The sequence below is a fragment of the Thamnophis elegans genome, chromosome Z, assembly GCF_009769535.1.
Source record: "Thamnophis elegans isolate rThaEle1 chromosome Z, rThaEle1.pri, whole genome shotgun sequence".
Classification (NCBI taxonomy): Eukaryota; Metazoa; Chordata; class Lepidosauria; order Squamata; family Colubridae; genus Thamnophis; species Thamnophis elegans.
In genome coordinates this window covers 133,546,595-133,563,996 of record NC_045558.1, presented here as the reverse complement: position 1 = coordinate 133,563,996, position 17,402 = coordinate 133,546,595, and the positions used below count along the sequence as shown (strand labels likewise).

The 17,402-nt window shown below is 44.2% G+C and overlaps 1 protein-coding gene across 8 annotated transcripts in view; it reads left to right on the top strand.

The window, feature by feature from the left end:
- CHD8 (chromodomain helicase DNA binding protein 8) overlaps window positions 1-17,402 on the top strand; it is a 137,918-nt gene that overhangs the window by 28,401 nt on the left and 92,115 nt on the right. For 6 of the 8 annotated variants that reach the window (XM_032235631.1, XM_032235630.1, XM_032235634.1 and 3 more), the window contains one exon: window positions 2,658-3,572. In XM_032235631.1, coding sequence (XP_032091522.1) covers window positions 2,802-3,572 — 771 coding nt within the window. In that variant the 5' untranslated portion in view covers window positions 2,658-2,801. The remainder of the gene's footprint in view (window positions 1-2,657; window positions 3,573-17,402) is intronic. The other 2 variants (XM_032235635.1, XM_032235632.1) reach the window with 1 other exon arrangement.

Sequence of the window (17,402 nt, the reverse complement as noted above, 5' to 3'; positions counted from 1 at the left end):
ATGCAATTTAGGCTTGCGTTGGCTTTTTTGACTGCCTCATATTTAGCTGGTTGTCCACTAAGACTCCCAAGATCCCTCTCACAGTTGCTATTAAGCCTGGTTTCACCCCATGTATACGTTTACTTTTGGTTTTTCTTACCTAAGTGTAGGACTTTACTTTTCCCTACATTGAATTTCATTTTGTTAGATAGGGCCTATTGTTCAAGCCTGGATCTTGAGCCTAGATTCCTAGATATGTCTTCCCTGCAGTCTGTAGAGAACTTGCTTTGGAGAGGTGGAAAATAATGGCAGTGAAATTGCTGGTTCAGCTCAACCCATTGTGGCTGGCTGCTAAACATCTGAACTATTTCCTCCTCTTAGGCAGAGCCGGTCGCTTAAAAATACAACATTTATTATTATTATTTTTAAAGTTGCATATGCACCTCTGGAGCTGATTTAATTGAAAATTAGACTGCCCCATGACCCTTTGGTTTATTGTTTCAGAGGCATTTCCTTACTTGATTCTTCCATGCTTCCCAACAGCAGCAGCAGCAGAGGTCCTAACGTGCTTGAAAAGTTCTTTAAAATTCTTTTAGAGATTAAGCTCTTCTAACATATTCGGAGACGGAGACGCCTTCAAAATCACCCCTGTTAAACTGCATAAAACAGATTTTTTTTTAAAAAAAGATAAATAGTATTTAGTGCAATATAAAAAAATGCAAATAATTTTTCTGCGGACCACCAAAACTTTTTTGCTGGTCACCAGTGGTTCATGGACCACCAGTTGGTGACTACTGATCCAGATCATAGTTGTCTCAAAGGTGCTTTTTCAAAAGGCAAGTGGACTGTGTTTTTTTCCTTTGAGGAAGAAGATGTTTCGCTTCTCATCCAAGAAGCTTCATCAGTTCAGATGAAGCTTCTTGGATGAGAAGCGAAATTTCTTCTTCCTCCTCCTCCTCCTCCTCCTCCTCCTCCTCCTCCTCCTCCTCCTCCTCCTCCTCCTCCTCCTCCTTATATCATCGGACATTGGCGATCCTATTTTTATCAACAGCCGCACGAAAAAAGTGCTCCTGCGGTTTTGTTCAAACCGCTCCCTTAGATTTTGAAGCCATGATGTTCTTCTTCCGCCTGGATTTAGTTTTCTTTCAATCTTTCCTTGGAGGATTAAGCGGAAGTATGTCATATTTTTCCCAGTGTCGCATCGACATGTCTGAAATATTCTAAACTTTAGCTTCTTTATGGTTTTGATGATTTCCCTTGGCTTTCCCAAGCAGCTTATCCCCCTCCTCATTTCTGATTTTGTCAAACCAGCTTATACTTAACAGCCACCTGGAAGTCCACATTTCAAGTGCTTCTAGTCCCTTTCAAGTGGCTGTCTGTCAGAGACCAACTCTCTACTCCGTCGAGCAGGATAGAAAAGATGTATCTGACAAGCCCGGTTTTCAATCTTAGGCTTCTGTCGTGACTACAGAAGACCTTTTTCCATTTTGAAGGATGTTCTTTGAGCTGTCTTTCCTTCGGGGGTCACATCCCAGCTGAACAGGAAAGATACGATGACATTATCATGTCGTCAGCTGTTTCCATAAAATTGGCCAACGGGAGCTCAATTTTGGGCCTTAACATTCTGTAAGTTTATCCTGTTTCAGGTTGAAAAACGGTTGGCCTTAAAATGCAGCGTTTTGCCCAGTTAAGGGTTACGAAAGAGAGGAGAGTTTTAATAGAAGGCAGATGTGCTGCACATCGAAAGCTGAGTCAGCATGTGGAAGTAGAAATGTGTTCTGGAAAGTGTGGCCATTGGTATGATTCTCTCATGGGGCTGTTCGTCGAAAAAGCACCCCTGCCTGTTTCGTAGTGGGTGAAATTCGAATTTTTTTCCTGGTTGCAAATGACAGCATGCTAGCAACAGGACTCATCCAGTGAAGGTGATGGGAATGAGGCTTAGAACAGGTAAAAAGTATAGCACTAGCACTTACAGAGGTAGTCCTCAACTTATGACCCACAATTGAGCCCAAAATTGAAGTGAAATTTAAGTTGCTAAGTGAAACACCAGAGACGCGGTGGCTCAGCGGCTAAGACGCTGAGCTTGTCAAACAGAAAGTTTGGCGGTTCGAATCCTTCATGCCGTGTAATGGAGTGAGCTCCCTTTACTCGTCCCAGCTTTTGTCAAACTAGCAGTTCAAAACCACGTAAAAACGCAAGTTAAAAAAATAGGGACCAGCTTTGGTGGGAAGGTAACAGCGTTCCATGCGCCTTTGGGGTTGAGTCATGCTGGCCCCATGACCAAGGAGACGTCTTCGGACAGCGTTGGCTCTTTGGCTTTGAAACGGAGATGAGCAACGCCCCTTAGAGTCGGGAACGACCAGCACATATGTGCGAGGGAAACCTTTACCTTTACCTGAAGCGGTTTTACAGAGTCAGCCTATTTGCCCCCAACAATCTGGGTCCTCATTTTCCCCACCTCGGAAGGATGGAAGGCTGAGTCAACCTTGAGATTGGTGAGATTCAAACTGGTGAATAGCAGTTAGCAGTCAGCTGAAGTAGCCCGCAGTGCTGCGCTCTTAACCACTGCGCCACCTCGGCTCAGTATAACCATCTGTGTAGCAAACAAAGCTGGACTAAAACAAGATTCTTGGGCTTAATGAGATGATGTTCTTAACCAATGATTTCCTCTTTTTCAGGCTGTCCCGCGGAACGTGTGCGCCCTTCCTTCATGAGGTGGAGCCTGCTTGATTGACAACTCTTGGGTCAAGGAAGGGCAATTGGGAAAGGGACTTCTTCGTCACCTTCCTGAGCCAGGAGCGAAAGACTCTTTTCCTTCAGCCATGGCTGACCCCATCATGGACCTCTTTGACGATCCTAACCTTTTTGGCTTGGACTCATTGACCGATGAGAGCTTTAACCAGGGCACTCCGGATCCCATTGAAGAGGCCTTGGGGCTTTCAGGGGCCACCCTAGACTCCTTAGCGGGGGGCTCCAAAGACCAGCAGGTTCCCCCTCAGCCGGAGCCCTCCCAAACAGAGACCCTGCCCCTCCCCGATACGCAACCAGAGTCCGTGACCGAGCCCCCCCAGCAAGATCAACCAGGCCTCCTGCAGGTCCCTCAGGATCAAGAGGTCCTCAGCCAAGGCAATCCGTTCATGGGAGTCTCGTCGGCCACAACCACCTCAACGGTCGTGTCTTCTTCTTCTGCCGGGGGGCAGCCAACCACCGTGCCCCAGCCGGCCCCCAAGATCGTCATCCTGAAAGCCCCGGCCGGAAGCTCCATGACTGGCGCTCACGTGGCTCAGATTCAAGCGCAGCCCATTGGGGCAGCCAATGGGGGCAAAGTGACCTTTGCCAAGGTATTGACGGGAACTCCATTGCGTCCCGGGGTCTCCATTGTCTCGGGCAACGCAGTGCTGGCCACCAAAGTGTCTCCTGGAGCTGGGGCCCCCACAACACTCCATCGGCTGGTGCAACCCGGACGTCCCGTCAAGCAGCTTGTCCTGCAGCCCGTGAAGAGCCAAGCGGGAGGGAACACAGGTGCTGCTCCGCTCAAACCTGCCGTGACCCTGACCTCGACTCCAGCTCAGGTGAGCACACAGTTCTTCCAGGTGAGGATGCAGCAATTTTAACAGGTTCTTTTACAGATATTTATCAATTGTACAGAGTTGGAAGGGACCTTGTAGGTCATCTAGTCCAACTCTCCCTCCCGCCCAAGCAGGAGACCCTACACCATTTCTGACAGATGGCAGTCCAATCTCTTCTTGAAAGCCTCCAATGATGAAGTTCCCACAACTTCTGAAGGCAACTTCTGTTCCATTGGTCGATTGTTCTCACTGTCAAACAATTTCTCCTTATTTCCAGGTTGAAGCTCTCCTTGATCAATTTCCATCCATTATTCCTTGTCTGGCCTTCAGGTGCCCCTCAAATATTGGAACCCTGCTATCATGTCTCCCCTGGTCCTTCTCTTCACTAGACTAGCCAAGCCCAGTTCCTGCAACCGTTCTTCATATGTTTTAGCCTCCAGTCCTCTAATCATCCTGGTTGCTCTTCTCTGCATTTTTTTTTAGAATCTCAACATCTTTTTTTATAGTGTGGTGACCAAAATTGGATGGGTGGTTACTAAGGCTTTATAGAGTGGTATTAGTACCTCACTTGATCTTGATTGTTTAGTTTACTTTATTGTCATTGTACATCGTACAATGAAATTAAATGCCATCTTCAGTGTACACTGTATCTATAAAAATAAAAACACACATCCTTCACATGCTATACCATTGAAATTGAAAACACGATATTGCATTAATATTGCACTACACCGTAGAATTCAACATAGTTACTGCCCTGGGAGAGAAGCTGTTTTTCAGCCTATTTGTCCTTGTTTTTATTGTCCTGTACCGTCTGCCAGATGATAATAGTTCAAAAAAAAAGGAGAGGGGTGCTCAGGATGAAATGGATCTTTTAAGAATGTTTTGAACTTTCTTAAGGCAGCTATAAAGCTCTTCCAAAGAGGGGAGAGGGCAACCCATGATCCTCTGCGCAATGACATTGACCCTCTGGAGTGCCGTCCTATCTGCCACTGTGCAGTTGGCAAACCACACACATAGGTTAAAATAGACTCTATGGTGGAGCGGTAGAAGTTCACCAGCAGATTTTCTTCTTTTTTTTAATTGAAAATTTTAGAAAAAAAAAACTTTTACAAATGTTTACCTCCCCCCCCCGCCCTCCCCACCCGAACTCCCCCAACCTCCCCCCCTGACTTCCCAGAATCAATACAGGATGTAAATCTTTAACAAAGATGTTCTAAAATAAACTTTAAAAAAAGTTAGTATCATCTTTCATTTGAGCTTTAACTCCTCTTTGCTAGGCTAAGTCTAAACAGATTATATCATTCCTTGTTTCTTCAGTCATAAACTATCTGGAATTTCTTAGTCCCATATTTATTTTGAGTATAGTCAATCCATCTTCTCCACTCCAGTTTATATCTCTCGTTTGAGCGATCCTTGAGATATGCTGATATTTTAGCCATCTCTACTAGGTTTGTTACTTTTAATGGCCATTCTTGAATAGTAGGCAGATCTTCCTTCTTCCAATATTGCACCACCAACAGTATTGCTGCCCTTATTAAATGCAAAATCAAGTTAATCTCTACAACTGTACAATCAGTAATTATAACTAACAAAACTAACTTTATTCTTTTTTTAAGAACATTTTGCATAATCCACCATATTTTTATCCAAAATGCTTTTACCTTTTTACAAGTCCACCATATATGATAGTATGTAGCATCGAGACAATCACATCTCCAACATTTAGGTTGTAAATTCAGATACATACAGGCTAGTTTTGTAGGATCTAAATGCCATCTATAAAACATCTTATAAAAGTTTTCTCTCAAATTTTGGGCTTGTGTAAATTTTAGATTTCTTACCCATATCATTTCCCATGTATCCAACGATACATTCAGATTTTCATTCAGTTTCTGTTTCCTGAGAAGCCTCAGGTAGTATAATCTCTGCTGGGCCCTTTTGACCAGTGCTGCAATGTGAGCGCCTCAGGTCAGGTCCTCTTTTAATGATAACACCCAGAAACTTAAAACTGGCCACTTGCTCCACTCGATCTCCATTGATAAGCAAGGGCTGGATGCCTGATCTATTCCTTCTGTAGTCCGCTATAAGCTCCTTGGGCTTATTGGTGTTAAGGACCAAGTTATTGTATCCCTCTATTAATGCCACTTAGGATTGCATTGGCTTCTTTCACTGCTAGCTCATATTTAATTGGTTGTCCACTAAGACTCCCTCTCACAGTCACTGTTATGAAGCCTGGTTTCACCCCATGTATGTGTGTACTTTGGGTTTTTCTTGCCTAAGTGTAGGACTTTACTTTTCTCTACGTGGAATTTCATCTTGTTAGAGAGGGCCCAGGGTTCAAGTCTGTCCAGATCCATCTGGATCTTGAGCCTTTCTTCTAGGGCTGCGATGGCGAACCTATGGCACGCGGAGCCCTCTAGGAATGCACTCTATGGTTGTGGGCCGGCTGCCGGACAGAGAGTCTTCCGGACAGAGAATCTTCCAGCAGCCAGCCCACAAACCATAGAGTGCACTCCTAGAGCGGCCACTGCTGGAAGACTCGGCAGCTGAGTTTTAGAGTTTGGAAGCCGGAGAAGATGTTATGCTCGAAGCACAGCGGCGGCGCCCTGGCCCTGCAGGGAGATGCTGGGAGATGGTGAGGCTGGGAGGCATACTTGCTGGGGACGGAACAAGCGCTCGTGCAGCCCCCCTCCAGCCAGGCAGAGCTCCATGCACTGAACTAGGGGGTATCCCTAATGTGCCCAGCCGCAGGAGCTGGGGGGGCGGGTAGAGCCCCACATGGCTTGGCGCCTTAGGGATACCCCCTAGATCAGTGAATGGCGCTCTGCCCGGCTGGAGAGGGGGTTTGTCGGGCGGCTGCTCATGAGCATGGTCACCTCATGGCTGCTTTGCCCCTGAGGCTGTGCCTGGCTCTTCGGGAGCCCACTCGCAAGGGAGTAGCCGCCGGCTACTCCCCCCTCCGGCCAGGCAGAACGCCACTTCCCAACCTAGCGGTATCCCAAAGGTGACAAGCAACTTGAGCGCCTCCCCCCTGGCTTCCGCGGCTTGGCTCCTTCGGGATACCGCTAGGTTGGTGAGCGGTGCTCTGCCTGGCCGGAGCGGGGGGGGGGTTGTCCAGGGGGCTTATTTTCAAGGGTGGGCTTATATTTTTGCCCACGCGAAAACTGTGGCAAGGCATTAGTTTCGGGACAGGTCATATTTTCATGGAAACACGGTATCCTTTGCAAATTTGGTAAGTTCCCCTTCAATTCCTTCATCTAGGTCGTTTTGAGCCAGGTGGGACATGGCTCTGGAGTTATAACACTTGGCAACTTAAACCTGGGTCACTTCCAAGGACTTCCAATTCAAAAGCTTGTGTTGTTTCCGAGGGAATTTTTAAAAGTAGGTTAGCGGGAAATACAGCAAGTGGGTTTATATTCTTTTAGGGTGTGGGGTATGTGTGTGTGTGTGAGAGAGATTCCTAACACCTCCCTGGCTGATTTTTCCTACATTCTGATGGCAGCATTGGTTGCACAAAGCAGGTAAAGTTGTTCCTTAACATACAACCACAATTAAGGCCGACATTTCTGTTGTTAAGCAAGACCTTCTTCAAGCCAGTTGTACCCCATTGTACGACCAGATAGGACAGATTTCAGTTCCCAGAATTCGGCAGGCAGGACAGCCTCAACTGCCAATCCTGGCAAGGGGAAGAAAGTCCACATACAGGGTAGTCCTCAATTTACGACCACAAAATGTCCAGGCTAAGCAAGACAGTTTTGTCCCATTTTTACAACCTTTCCTGCCACCGTTGTTCAGTGAATCGCTGCAGTGGTTAAGGCAGTAATGCGGGTGGTTAAGTGAATCTGGCTTTCCCCCTTGACCTTTGCTTGTTAGAAAGTGATCACATGATCCCAGGATCCTGCAACAGTTGTAAACAGGAGTCCGATGGATTTTGATGACGTGACTATGGGGACGCCACAACGGTCACAAATGTGAGAAAAGATCGGGTCACATTTTTCAGTGATGTTGTAACTTGGAAGGAAGGGAGGAGTGTTGTGGTCCGCCGGCCAACGGCTTGCACATCTGGCGGCAGAGTCAGACAGCGAGGAGGTTGGGGAGGAACATGGGCCAGTCCTGAAGGCTCTGTGTCAGAGGCAGAGAAGGGGCCAGGGCCATCTGGGAGTTATTCTCTGGAGCCTTCAGAGTCAGACCTCAGTGAGGCAGAGGAACAGGCTCCCCCTGTTCCCAGTGTGTGCATGCGCAGAGCTGCCAGAAGGCAAGAACAGTTAAGACAGAAGGGACGACTTGGGAGTAAGGCTTGGAGGTGATTGGCCCCTCCCATAGGGCATAAAGGAGGAGCAAAGGCACGTGAGCCTTTGCAGAAAGCAACTTGGTTCATGCTGGTCAGTTTACCTTCTGAAGCTCCGTTTTGACTCTTTGCTCTATGTGGTCTTACCAAGCTAACTGCCACTTAAGTCTTTGGCAGCATTTCCAGGAAGATAAAGGTGGGTGCTTGTCAGCCTTATCCCGAAAGACTTTGGCACCCTACTGTAGGACACTCTACAGTTATTTTTGACTCATTACGGGCTTGAATGAACATAATTTACAGCCTTTGAAATCAAAAGAGGGGTTTGGGGGACTAAGTGTGTGCTTTTTACTGCATCAGGAAGCCTAGGTCAGAACAAGGAGAGAGAAAGAAAATAAAAGAAAAGTCTTAGCCTAATAAGAATCTTCGTAGCAAATTGTATCTGGAGTTTTCGTTATTCATCTAAAACAGGGGTGCCAAACTCATGTCGTCGTCACATGACGTATCACAACTTTTTTCTCCTTCGCTAAATTGGGTGTGGGCGTGGCCAGCCTGTGACTCATCCAGCCTGCAGGCCGCAAGTTTGATACCCCTGATCTAAAAAAACCAGAGTGCCGTTGAGAAATAAAATAATTGCAGAATTAAAAAAGCGTAGCCTGAGGTTTGAAATATGAGCACAGTCTTTTTATGATACAATAAAGTTAAAGTTGATATAGATTTTGAAAATCACTCTGTCAGAAACACTGTAGAATGTGCCTTTAAGGATCTTGGCACAAGAAGCATTTTATAGCAGCGGTGACCAACTGGGGGTCCATGAGAAAATTTCGGTGGTCCACAGAAAAATTATTTTCATTTTTTATACTGCACTAAATCAGGAATCCTCAAACTACGGCCCCTGGGCTGGATACCTGCAATGAACCCTTGTGTTGCTGCAGAGAGTCTCCCCCTTCTTTTTGTGTGGGTCAGAGGGGGCAGAAATTCCCTCTTGGGGTCTGCTTCAGCCTCCTGGTTGGGGGCTTTGGGCGAAGGCTGGAGGGAAGTGCCGCTGGTGGCGAAGAATCGGAGGGCCTTGTTCCAGTGGGACAGCATCATGGCCTGGAACTGGCTGACCATCTCAGCCTGCTGAGCCTCCAGGCTCCGGCACCTGGCCTTACATTTCTGCAGGTCTTCCCTGTGCTTGGAAAACCTATGCTCATCGTCTTCAGTGAGGTGCTTCTGCTGAGCCTCCTCCTCGGTCAGATCCAATTTGAACTGAGCTGTTTTGCCAACTCTTTCTCATGGTGGCTGCTTAGCTCCATCAACTGCTTCCTGTTGGGGCCCTAAGGAGCCCGAGCAGGCAGACGAAGAGTGGCTTGGAGGGGAGAGGTGAGTAGAGGCCGGCGAGGTCCCTCTTGACGTGAGTGACATTGAATTGGCCATGACCACCCAGCCACACGACCAGCTAGCCACGCCCATCCACCCAGTCATTAAGACAGATCATATTAGTGTGACCCGACAAATGCGCAATAGACATATGCGTGCCGACAAAATAGCGCCGATTAAAACGTGATGTCAAAATTGCGCCTACAAATTCGCGACGATAAAATCGCGACGACAAAAGCGTGATGACAAGCACAATAAAGGGTTAGGGTTGTTGATGACGCAATTTTGTCATCGCGCATTTGTCGGTGCGCTATTGTCGAAAATCAATTAGCCATTTTGATGGCGCTCAATTGTCCGTCACGGTTTTTTTGCCGCGCATATGTGTATCGTGCATTTGTCGGTGAACCCATATTAGTTGTCTGCAGGATTTAAAATTATGAATGTAATGGTGCCTGATGTCCGTAAGGTTGGTAGCACCTGTTTTATAGGAAAGAAATAGCAGGTAAAGAAACCTGCTCGAATTGTGTGGTTGTTGAGTGTTTTTTAAATTGTAGTTGTTTGTCCATTGTTTTCCTCCTGTTTGTATTCCCCCCCCCTTTTTTTTGGTTTGTGAGCCGCCCTGAGTCCCTCTGGGAATAGGGCGGCATAGAAATCTAATAAATCAAATCAAACCAAATCAAATATTTAGCGTTGTTAAGAACGTGGACAATATAAAATAAAATCAAGAGAACAAGAGGGCTGCAGAAAGATGTACTTTTCAGTGCCTTTGTATGCATAACAAAAAAAATTACAAGATAGATAATAGCACATTTGGAATTGAGCCACACAATACAGAAGATGAAGTTGAATTCTTTATAAATAATAAACATGCAATGGCCAAAATGTATAAACCCTTGCTGAAATTCTAAATGGAGGATGAACAAGTAAAGAGAGCATATGATAAAATGGGCTAAGAATTTTGGACTGTACATATTGTTGCAACAGTGGATGCACATGTGGTTGATAGGATTGAAATTCACATTGTTATAACTTAAAACAGAATGTCTATAAATTATATATTGTTGGTATGTGACTCCAGAGCAATTGGCCAAAACGTATAAGGGTACTTCAAATTTATGTTAGAAATAGGAGCGACACAAAAAGCCATTTTATGATGCTTGGGGGACTTGTGAAAAAGCAAAAAAAAAAAAAAAAGGCTTTAAATATATACACTGATATTAAAAAAAAAAAAGTGTAAACATCAACATTCAAGCAAAACCAGAATTTTTCTTGTTGGGATTAATGGACAAAAAAACTAGAAGACATGGAAGATTTTTGCATATGACCATTGCTGCCAGCATATTAGCAGAAAAATGAGGAGGGAGGAATCTGAAATACTCACAACATAGAAATACTGTATTTTTCAGAGTATAAGACGCACCCTTTTTCCTCAAAAAATCAGAGTGAAAATCTGGGTGCGTCTTATACATCGAATGCAGCATTTTTTGCCTCCCGAAGTCCCGCCCCCTTCACCAAAATGGCCATGCATTGCCTTATGGCGGCTTTCAGAGAGCTCCTGGGGGCTGGGGAGGGCAGAGATGAGCAAAAAATGGGCCGTTTTTTGCTCAACTTTGCCCAGCCCCCAGGAGCATTCTATAAGTCTCCATAAGGCTATGCATGCAATTTTCTTGACCAAAAAAACAGGCTGTTTTTTGCTCATTTTGAGGGGGGCGACCCTCCAGGAGCACTCTGCAATCCCCCCCAAGGCTATTCATGCCTTTAAAAGGTGGGGGGCGTTTTGGGGAGGTTCGCAGAGTGCAAAAACATTTTTCCCCCTTTTGGAAAGCGCTTTAACTGATGAGAATTACACTGATCAAGTGCTATACCAGCAGAAACAAAATCTTAGGTGCTGCAGATTGTCAATGATTTCCTTCTCCAGGACATGGAGACATTTATCTACCTACCTACTCTCTCTCCCTACCCATATACTGCATCTCTCTCTCTCTCTCTCCCTCCGTCCCTCCCTCCCTCCCTCCCTCTCTCTCTCTCTCTCTCTCTCTCTTTCCCCCTCTATCTACCTATGTACCTACCTAGGTACTCTCTCTCTCCTCCCCCAAACTATCTACTGTATTTCCCCACCCTCTCTCTTTCTTCTCTCTATCCCTCTACCTACCAACCTACCTACTCTCTCTCTCCCTATCTATCTACTATATTTCTCTCTCTCTCTCTCTCTCTCTCTCTCTCTCTCCTCCCCTTTATCTACCTAACTATTCTCTTTCCCTACTTACCTACTGTATGTCTCTACCTTTCTCTCTCCCTCTATCTACCTACCTACTTTTTTTTAAAATTGCCTCTTCAAAAACCTTGGTGCATCTTCTACTCCGGTGCGTCTTATACTCCGAAAAATACGGTAGTTGGTGAAGATGACCAAACTAGCAAAAAAAATGGCAGAAATAATTAGTTTGCCAAGAGAAAGACCAATATAAATTTATTAGTGTATTAGGGAAGCTCCTAATTGACTTTTTGCTGAAAAATGGGGGGGGGGGAATGAACTTGTGATTTAGGGATATGATGATTAGAAAGGGTAACGTATGGAAGGGAATAATCATGTAACCGTAGAGAAGGTAAAATATAAATGCAAAATTCATAACTTGTCAAAAAAGAAAATGAAGCCCGCAATGCCCCATTTTTGGCCACGACAGACTCCTGCAGCCCTCTGCCAGCAGAACTGGAGAAGGGGAAAGAGGAAAGAAAAAGATGGGAAGATGGGAAGAGAGCAAGGAAGGGGAAAGAAGGAAAGGAAGAAGAAAGGAGAATGATGAGGGGAGGGAGGGAGGGAGGGAGGAAGGAAGGAAGGAGATTATAATAAGAGTGAGGTAGGGTCTCGGGGAGGTCCTGCATTAGCCCTTGGTCACCACAGGTGTCCCTGACATGACTCCCATGTAATGCCCACCATGAGCATGTCCAGCCCCGGCCCTCCGAGGTCAAACACAACCCTGATGCGACCCTCAGTGAAATTAAGTTTGACACCCCTGCTTTAAGGGAATGCATTGTGTTTAGAATTTAGATGGATGGATGGATGGATGGATGGATGATAGATAGATAGATAGATAGATAGATAGATAGATAGATAGATAGATAGATACATACATACATACATACATACATACATACATACATACATACATACACAGACAGATGATAGATAGAATTTATTGGCCAAGTGTGATTGGACACACAAGGAATCAGATAGATAGATAGATAGATAGATAGATAGATAGATAGATAGATAGATAGATAGATAGATAGATAGATAGATGATTGATAGATAGATAGATAGATAGATAGATAGATAGATAGATAGATAGATAGATATTGGCCAAGTATGATTGGACAAACAAGGAATTAGGTAGGTAGGTAGGTAGGTAGGTAGGTAGGTGGGTGGGTGGGTGGGTGGGTGGGTGGGTGGGTGGGTGGATGGATGGATGGATGGATGGATGGATGGATGGATGGATGGATGATAGATAGAATTTATTGGCCAAGTGTGATTGGACAAACAAGGAATTAGGTAGGTAGGTAGGTAGGTAGATAGATTGATAGATTGATAGATGATAGATAGAATTTATTGGCCAAGTGTGATTGGACACACAAGGAATCAGATAGATAGATAGATAGATAGATAGATAGATAGATAGATAGATAGATAGATAGATAGATAGATAGAATGAATGAATGAATGAATGAATGAATGAATGAATGAATGAATGAATGAATGAATTTATTGGCCAAGTATGATTGGACACACAAGGAATTAGGTAGGTAGGTAGGTAGGTAGGCAGACAGACAGACAAACAGATTAGGTAGATTAGATAGATAGATAGATGATAGATAGATAGATAGATAGATAGATAGATAGATAGATAGATAGATAGAAGATAGAAAGAAAGAAAGAAAGAAAGAAAGAAAGAAAGAAAGAAAGAAATAAAGAAAGAAAGAAAGAATGAATTTATTGGCCAAGTGTGACACAAGGAATTTGTTTTTGGTGCATATGCCCTCAGTGTACATAAAAGAAAAGATACATTCGTCACGAATCATAAATGATAGTCATAGGATACAAATAAAATCATATTAGGAAACAATCAATATAAATCATAAGGATACAAGCAACAAAGTTACAGTTGTACAGTCATTAGTGGGAGGCAATGGGTGATAGGAACAATGAGAATATCAGTAGTGGTGCAGACTTAATAAATAGTTTGACAGTGTTGAGGGAAATATTTGCTTAGCAGAGTGATGGCATTCGGTAAAAAAAAAACTGTTCTTGTGTCTAGTTGTCTTGGTGTGCAACGCTCTATAGCGTCGTTTTGAGGGTAGGAGTTGAAACAATTGATGTCCAGGATGCGAGGGGTCTGTAAATATTTGAAAGGATCAGGGAAGGATCGAGCCCAGTGCTTTCTGACGTGCCAGATGTCCAAGCACATATTTACCATTGAAACTTTCAGATTCTTAGCCCTTGGCCACAGCTTTCCCGTAGAGTTCTAAGCGAGCCCTTGTGGGAAGAGACAAAATACCCCCCAAAAGTTTGTGCATGTACCCTTGGGATGGGAGGACAAGGAATTGGAGTTTACAGCTGCAGGGCTTCCCCAGCTGGGCTGCTCAGTTAAAGCATTTGCTTAAAGGCTAGGTTTCAAATTTGCCTTTTTTTTTTTTTTTTTTTTTTTGAAGACGATAAGATATTGTTCTTCGTGTTCCTATACAAGGTGAAAAAATAAGAACCGCCTTTGGTGGGAAGTTAGCGCACCATGTGCCTTTGGTGTTTAGTCATGCTGGCCACATGACCATGGAGTCATCTTCGGACAGCGGTGGCTCTTTAGCTTTGAAACGGAGATGAGCACCTCCTCCTAGAGTCGGGAACGACTAGCACATATGTGCGAGGGGAAACTTTACCTATACACAGTGTAGTCTCCCACTTTTCTACGAATGGAATTTGCAGCAGTCAAGTATTTTCCAGTTGTACCTTGAGAGCAATATTTACAGTGTGAGTGTGTGTATATGTTCATTTATTAAGCTATTTATTTATTTGTGGGTGGCACTCGGGGCTTAAAACCAAACTATAAAATTAAACCAGCAACTCTGATAATAAATATTTAGGATTTCTTTCTTTAAAAAAAACCCTGAAGACACAAAGATGAAACTAATCAGCCAGCAAAAGTTGCTTAACCCCTCCCAGCCCGAACACATGGAGGAGTATCTTGGCTCTGCATATATTATAGATAGATAGATGATAGATAGATAGATAGATAGATAGATAGATAGATAGATAGATAGATAGATGACAGCTAAATAGCTTGAAATACATCTATACTAGTCTCCCTTTATTTATTTATCAGCACAAATACAACAAAATGTAACAAAAAGGCAACAGTAAAAATATTGGGTTTCTGCCTGGATCGTCTCTTGTGACGAGCCGAAGGACAGAGAATGGAAGTATGGGCATACCGGGGGTTGTAAAAAAAATCAGATAGATAGATAGATAGATAGATAGATAGATGATAGATAGATAGATAGATAGATAGATAGATAGATAGATAGATAGATAGATTGATTGATTGATTGATTGATTAACCTTTTTTATTTTTCCAGTATAACCATACATATTTTATGGATAGTGCATTGACTGGGCCAAGTCTTATTTTTAAACAACGTTAGCAGTAATAATACAAATAGTATGTGGCGTTCTCCCCTCCCAACTAATGAGTACTAGTCTCATTTTCCCAGAGGAGAAAAGATTAATAAGTCGAAGACAATTACACAACCCCTCAATTTTTAATGGTACAGAGAGAAAAGAGAAAAATATCTTAAAACAAAACAAGTCTTGTGGATGGGTGTTCAAATAATGCAAGCAAAAGAGATAAAAAGCACTCAGAAGGGAAAGTTTAGTAGACCCCCCCCCCCAAAATCAAAAAGAGATAACAAGATTCCGAGAGAGAGAGAGAGAGAGAGAGAGATAAAAGGACCCAAAAAAAATCTATAAATGATAAAATTGTGGAAAGATTAGGAGATGATGGATAATGAGAAAATATATTAATAAAATTAATATACGTACTAATATTATTTAAGAGCAAATTAAGTAAGAGCAACAAAGATGATTAGGGGACTGGAGGCCAAAAATATACAAAGAACTGTTGCCGGAACTGGGTATGTCTAGTTTAATGAAAAGAAGGACCAGGGGAGACATGGCAGCAGTCTTCCAATATCTCAGGGGCTGCCACAAAGAAGAGGGAGTCAAACTATTCTCCAAATCCCCTGAAGGCAGGACAAGAAGCAATGGGTGGAAATTAATCAAGGAGAGAAGCAAGCTAGAACTGAGGAGAAATTTCCTGACAGGGAGAACAATTAATCAGTGGAACAGAAATTGCCTCCAGAAGTTGTGAATGCTCCAACACTGGAAGTCTTTAAGAAGATGTTGAATAACCATTTGTCTGAAGTGGTATAGGTTTTCCTGCCTAAGCAGGGGGTTGGACTAGAAGACCTCCAAGGTCCCTTCCAGCTCTGTTATGCTATTCTACTATTCTAAAATGGGAAAATACTATAACCCCAATTAGTTCAGATTAGTAGATGGTAATTTAAGTTAAGGTAAGTTAACCATATTATTAATACTAACAGTGGGTTAAAATATATTGTGAATTTAAAATACTAAGGATTAGAAATGGTGGAGACTTTGAGATGCACTTCTGTGACTGATTGAATATTGTTAACAATTGGTGTTATTAGTAATCCCACACATTTGAAATATTGAAGCTATGGTGGAAATAATGAGTGATTTTTAAAAGATTGAATGGTAACATTTAGTAAGGGATAACAAACACAGGGTGCAAAGAAATGTGATTTATGTTTAAATGAATTAATGGGAAGATGTAAAAGGAATATGCTTACCATATTTTACGGAGTATAAGACGGATCAAGATTTTGAAGAGGTAAATTAAAAAAAAAAAAAGGTTTTGCACTCTGCAGACCTCTCAAATCCTCTGTACCCTCATTTTTTGTGAAAACACAGTATGCAGAGAGTTTGAGAGGCTTGCAAAGTGCTCCTGGGGGCTGAGGGGAGGGCATAAATGAAAAACAACCAGCCCATTTTTTGCCAAAAAAAGGGCATGCACAGCCTTTAGGACAGCGATGGAAAACCTTGCCATAAGCGGAGGGAGTTCAGGGGAGTTGTGCATGGGCGTGCCGCACCCATGAGGCCATGCGCAACCCCCCCCAGCGTGCATACACACATGACAGGGGCTCCCCCGCATTTTTTGCATGCTTTTTTCACCCTCCCCTGCCTCCAAAAGCTTTATAGGAGTCTCGGGGGGGGGGGGCAAAAACAGCATCCCCCGCACACACACACACACACACACACACACACACACACAGGAAGCCATCTGGAGGCTTCAGGAGTTTCCCTGAAGCCTCCGGAGGGCAAAAAACCGACCCTACGAGCAAACCAGAAATCACTTCCGGGTTGCTCATAGGGCCGATTTTAGCCCTCCGGAGCGTTCAGGAGCCCTCAGGAGGCTTCCCTGAAGCCCCCGGAGGACAAAAAAACGACCCTACAAACAAACCGGAAGTCACTTCCTGTTTCCTTGTAGGACCATTGTTAGTCCTCTGGAGCCTTCAGGGAAGCCTCCTGAGGGCTCCGGAGGGCTTAAACCGGCCCTATGAGCAAACCGGAAGTCCGTTCCTGAACTTCCAGTTTGCCCGTAGGGCCGGTTTTTTGCACTCCAGAGTGCACTTCCCTGAAGCCTCCAGAGGGCCTCTGGAGGGTGCGGGGGGGGGCTGTTTTCACCCTCCCCAGGCTCTTATAAAGTCTCGAGCCTGGGGAGGGCGAAAAATGGCTTTAAAAAAGGCTGAACTCAGCTTGCCAGCATGTGCGCTGGCCAGTTGACAGGGCAATGCCTTGCCTGCCCTGACAAATGACTCCGCGTGCCACCTGTGGCACGCCTGCCATAGGTTTGCCATCCCGGCTTTAGGAGGCTTGTAGAGTGCTCCTAGGAACTAGGGGCCAAAAACGAGCAAAAAAACGGCTCGTTTTTTGCTTGTTTCTGCCTTCCCCAGCCCCCAGGAGCACTTTGCAGGCTTCTCAAACCCTCTGCACATCCATTTTTGCGAAAGGGCTGGGGTTTCTGGAGGCCAAAAAAAGCTATATTCAGTGTATAAGACGCACCCAGATTTTCACCCTC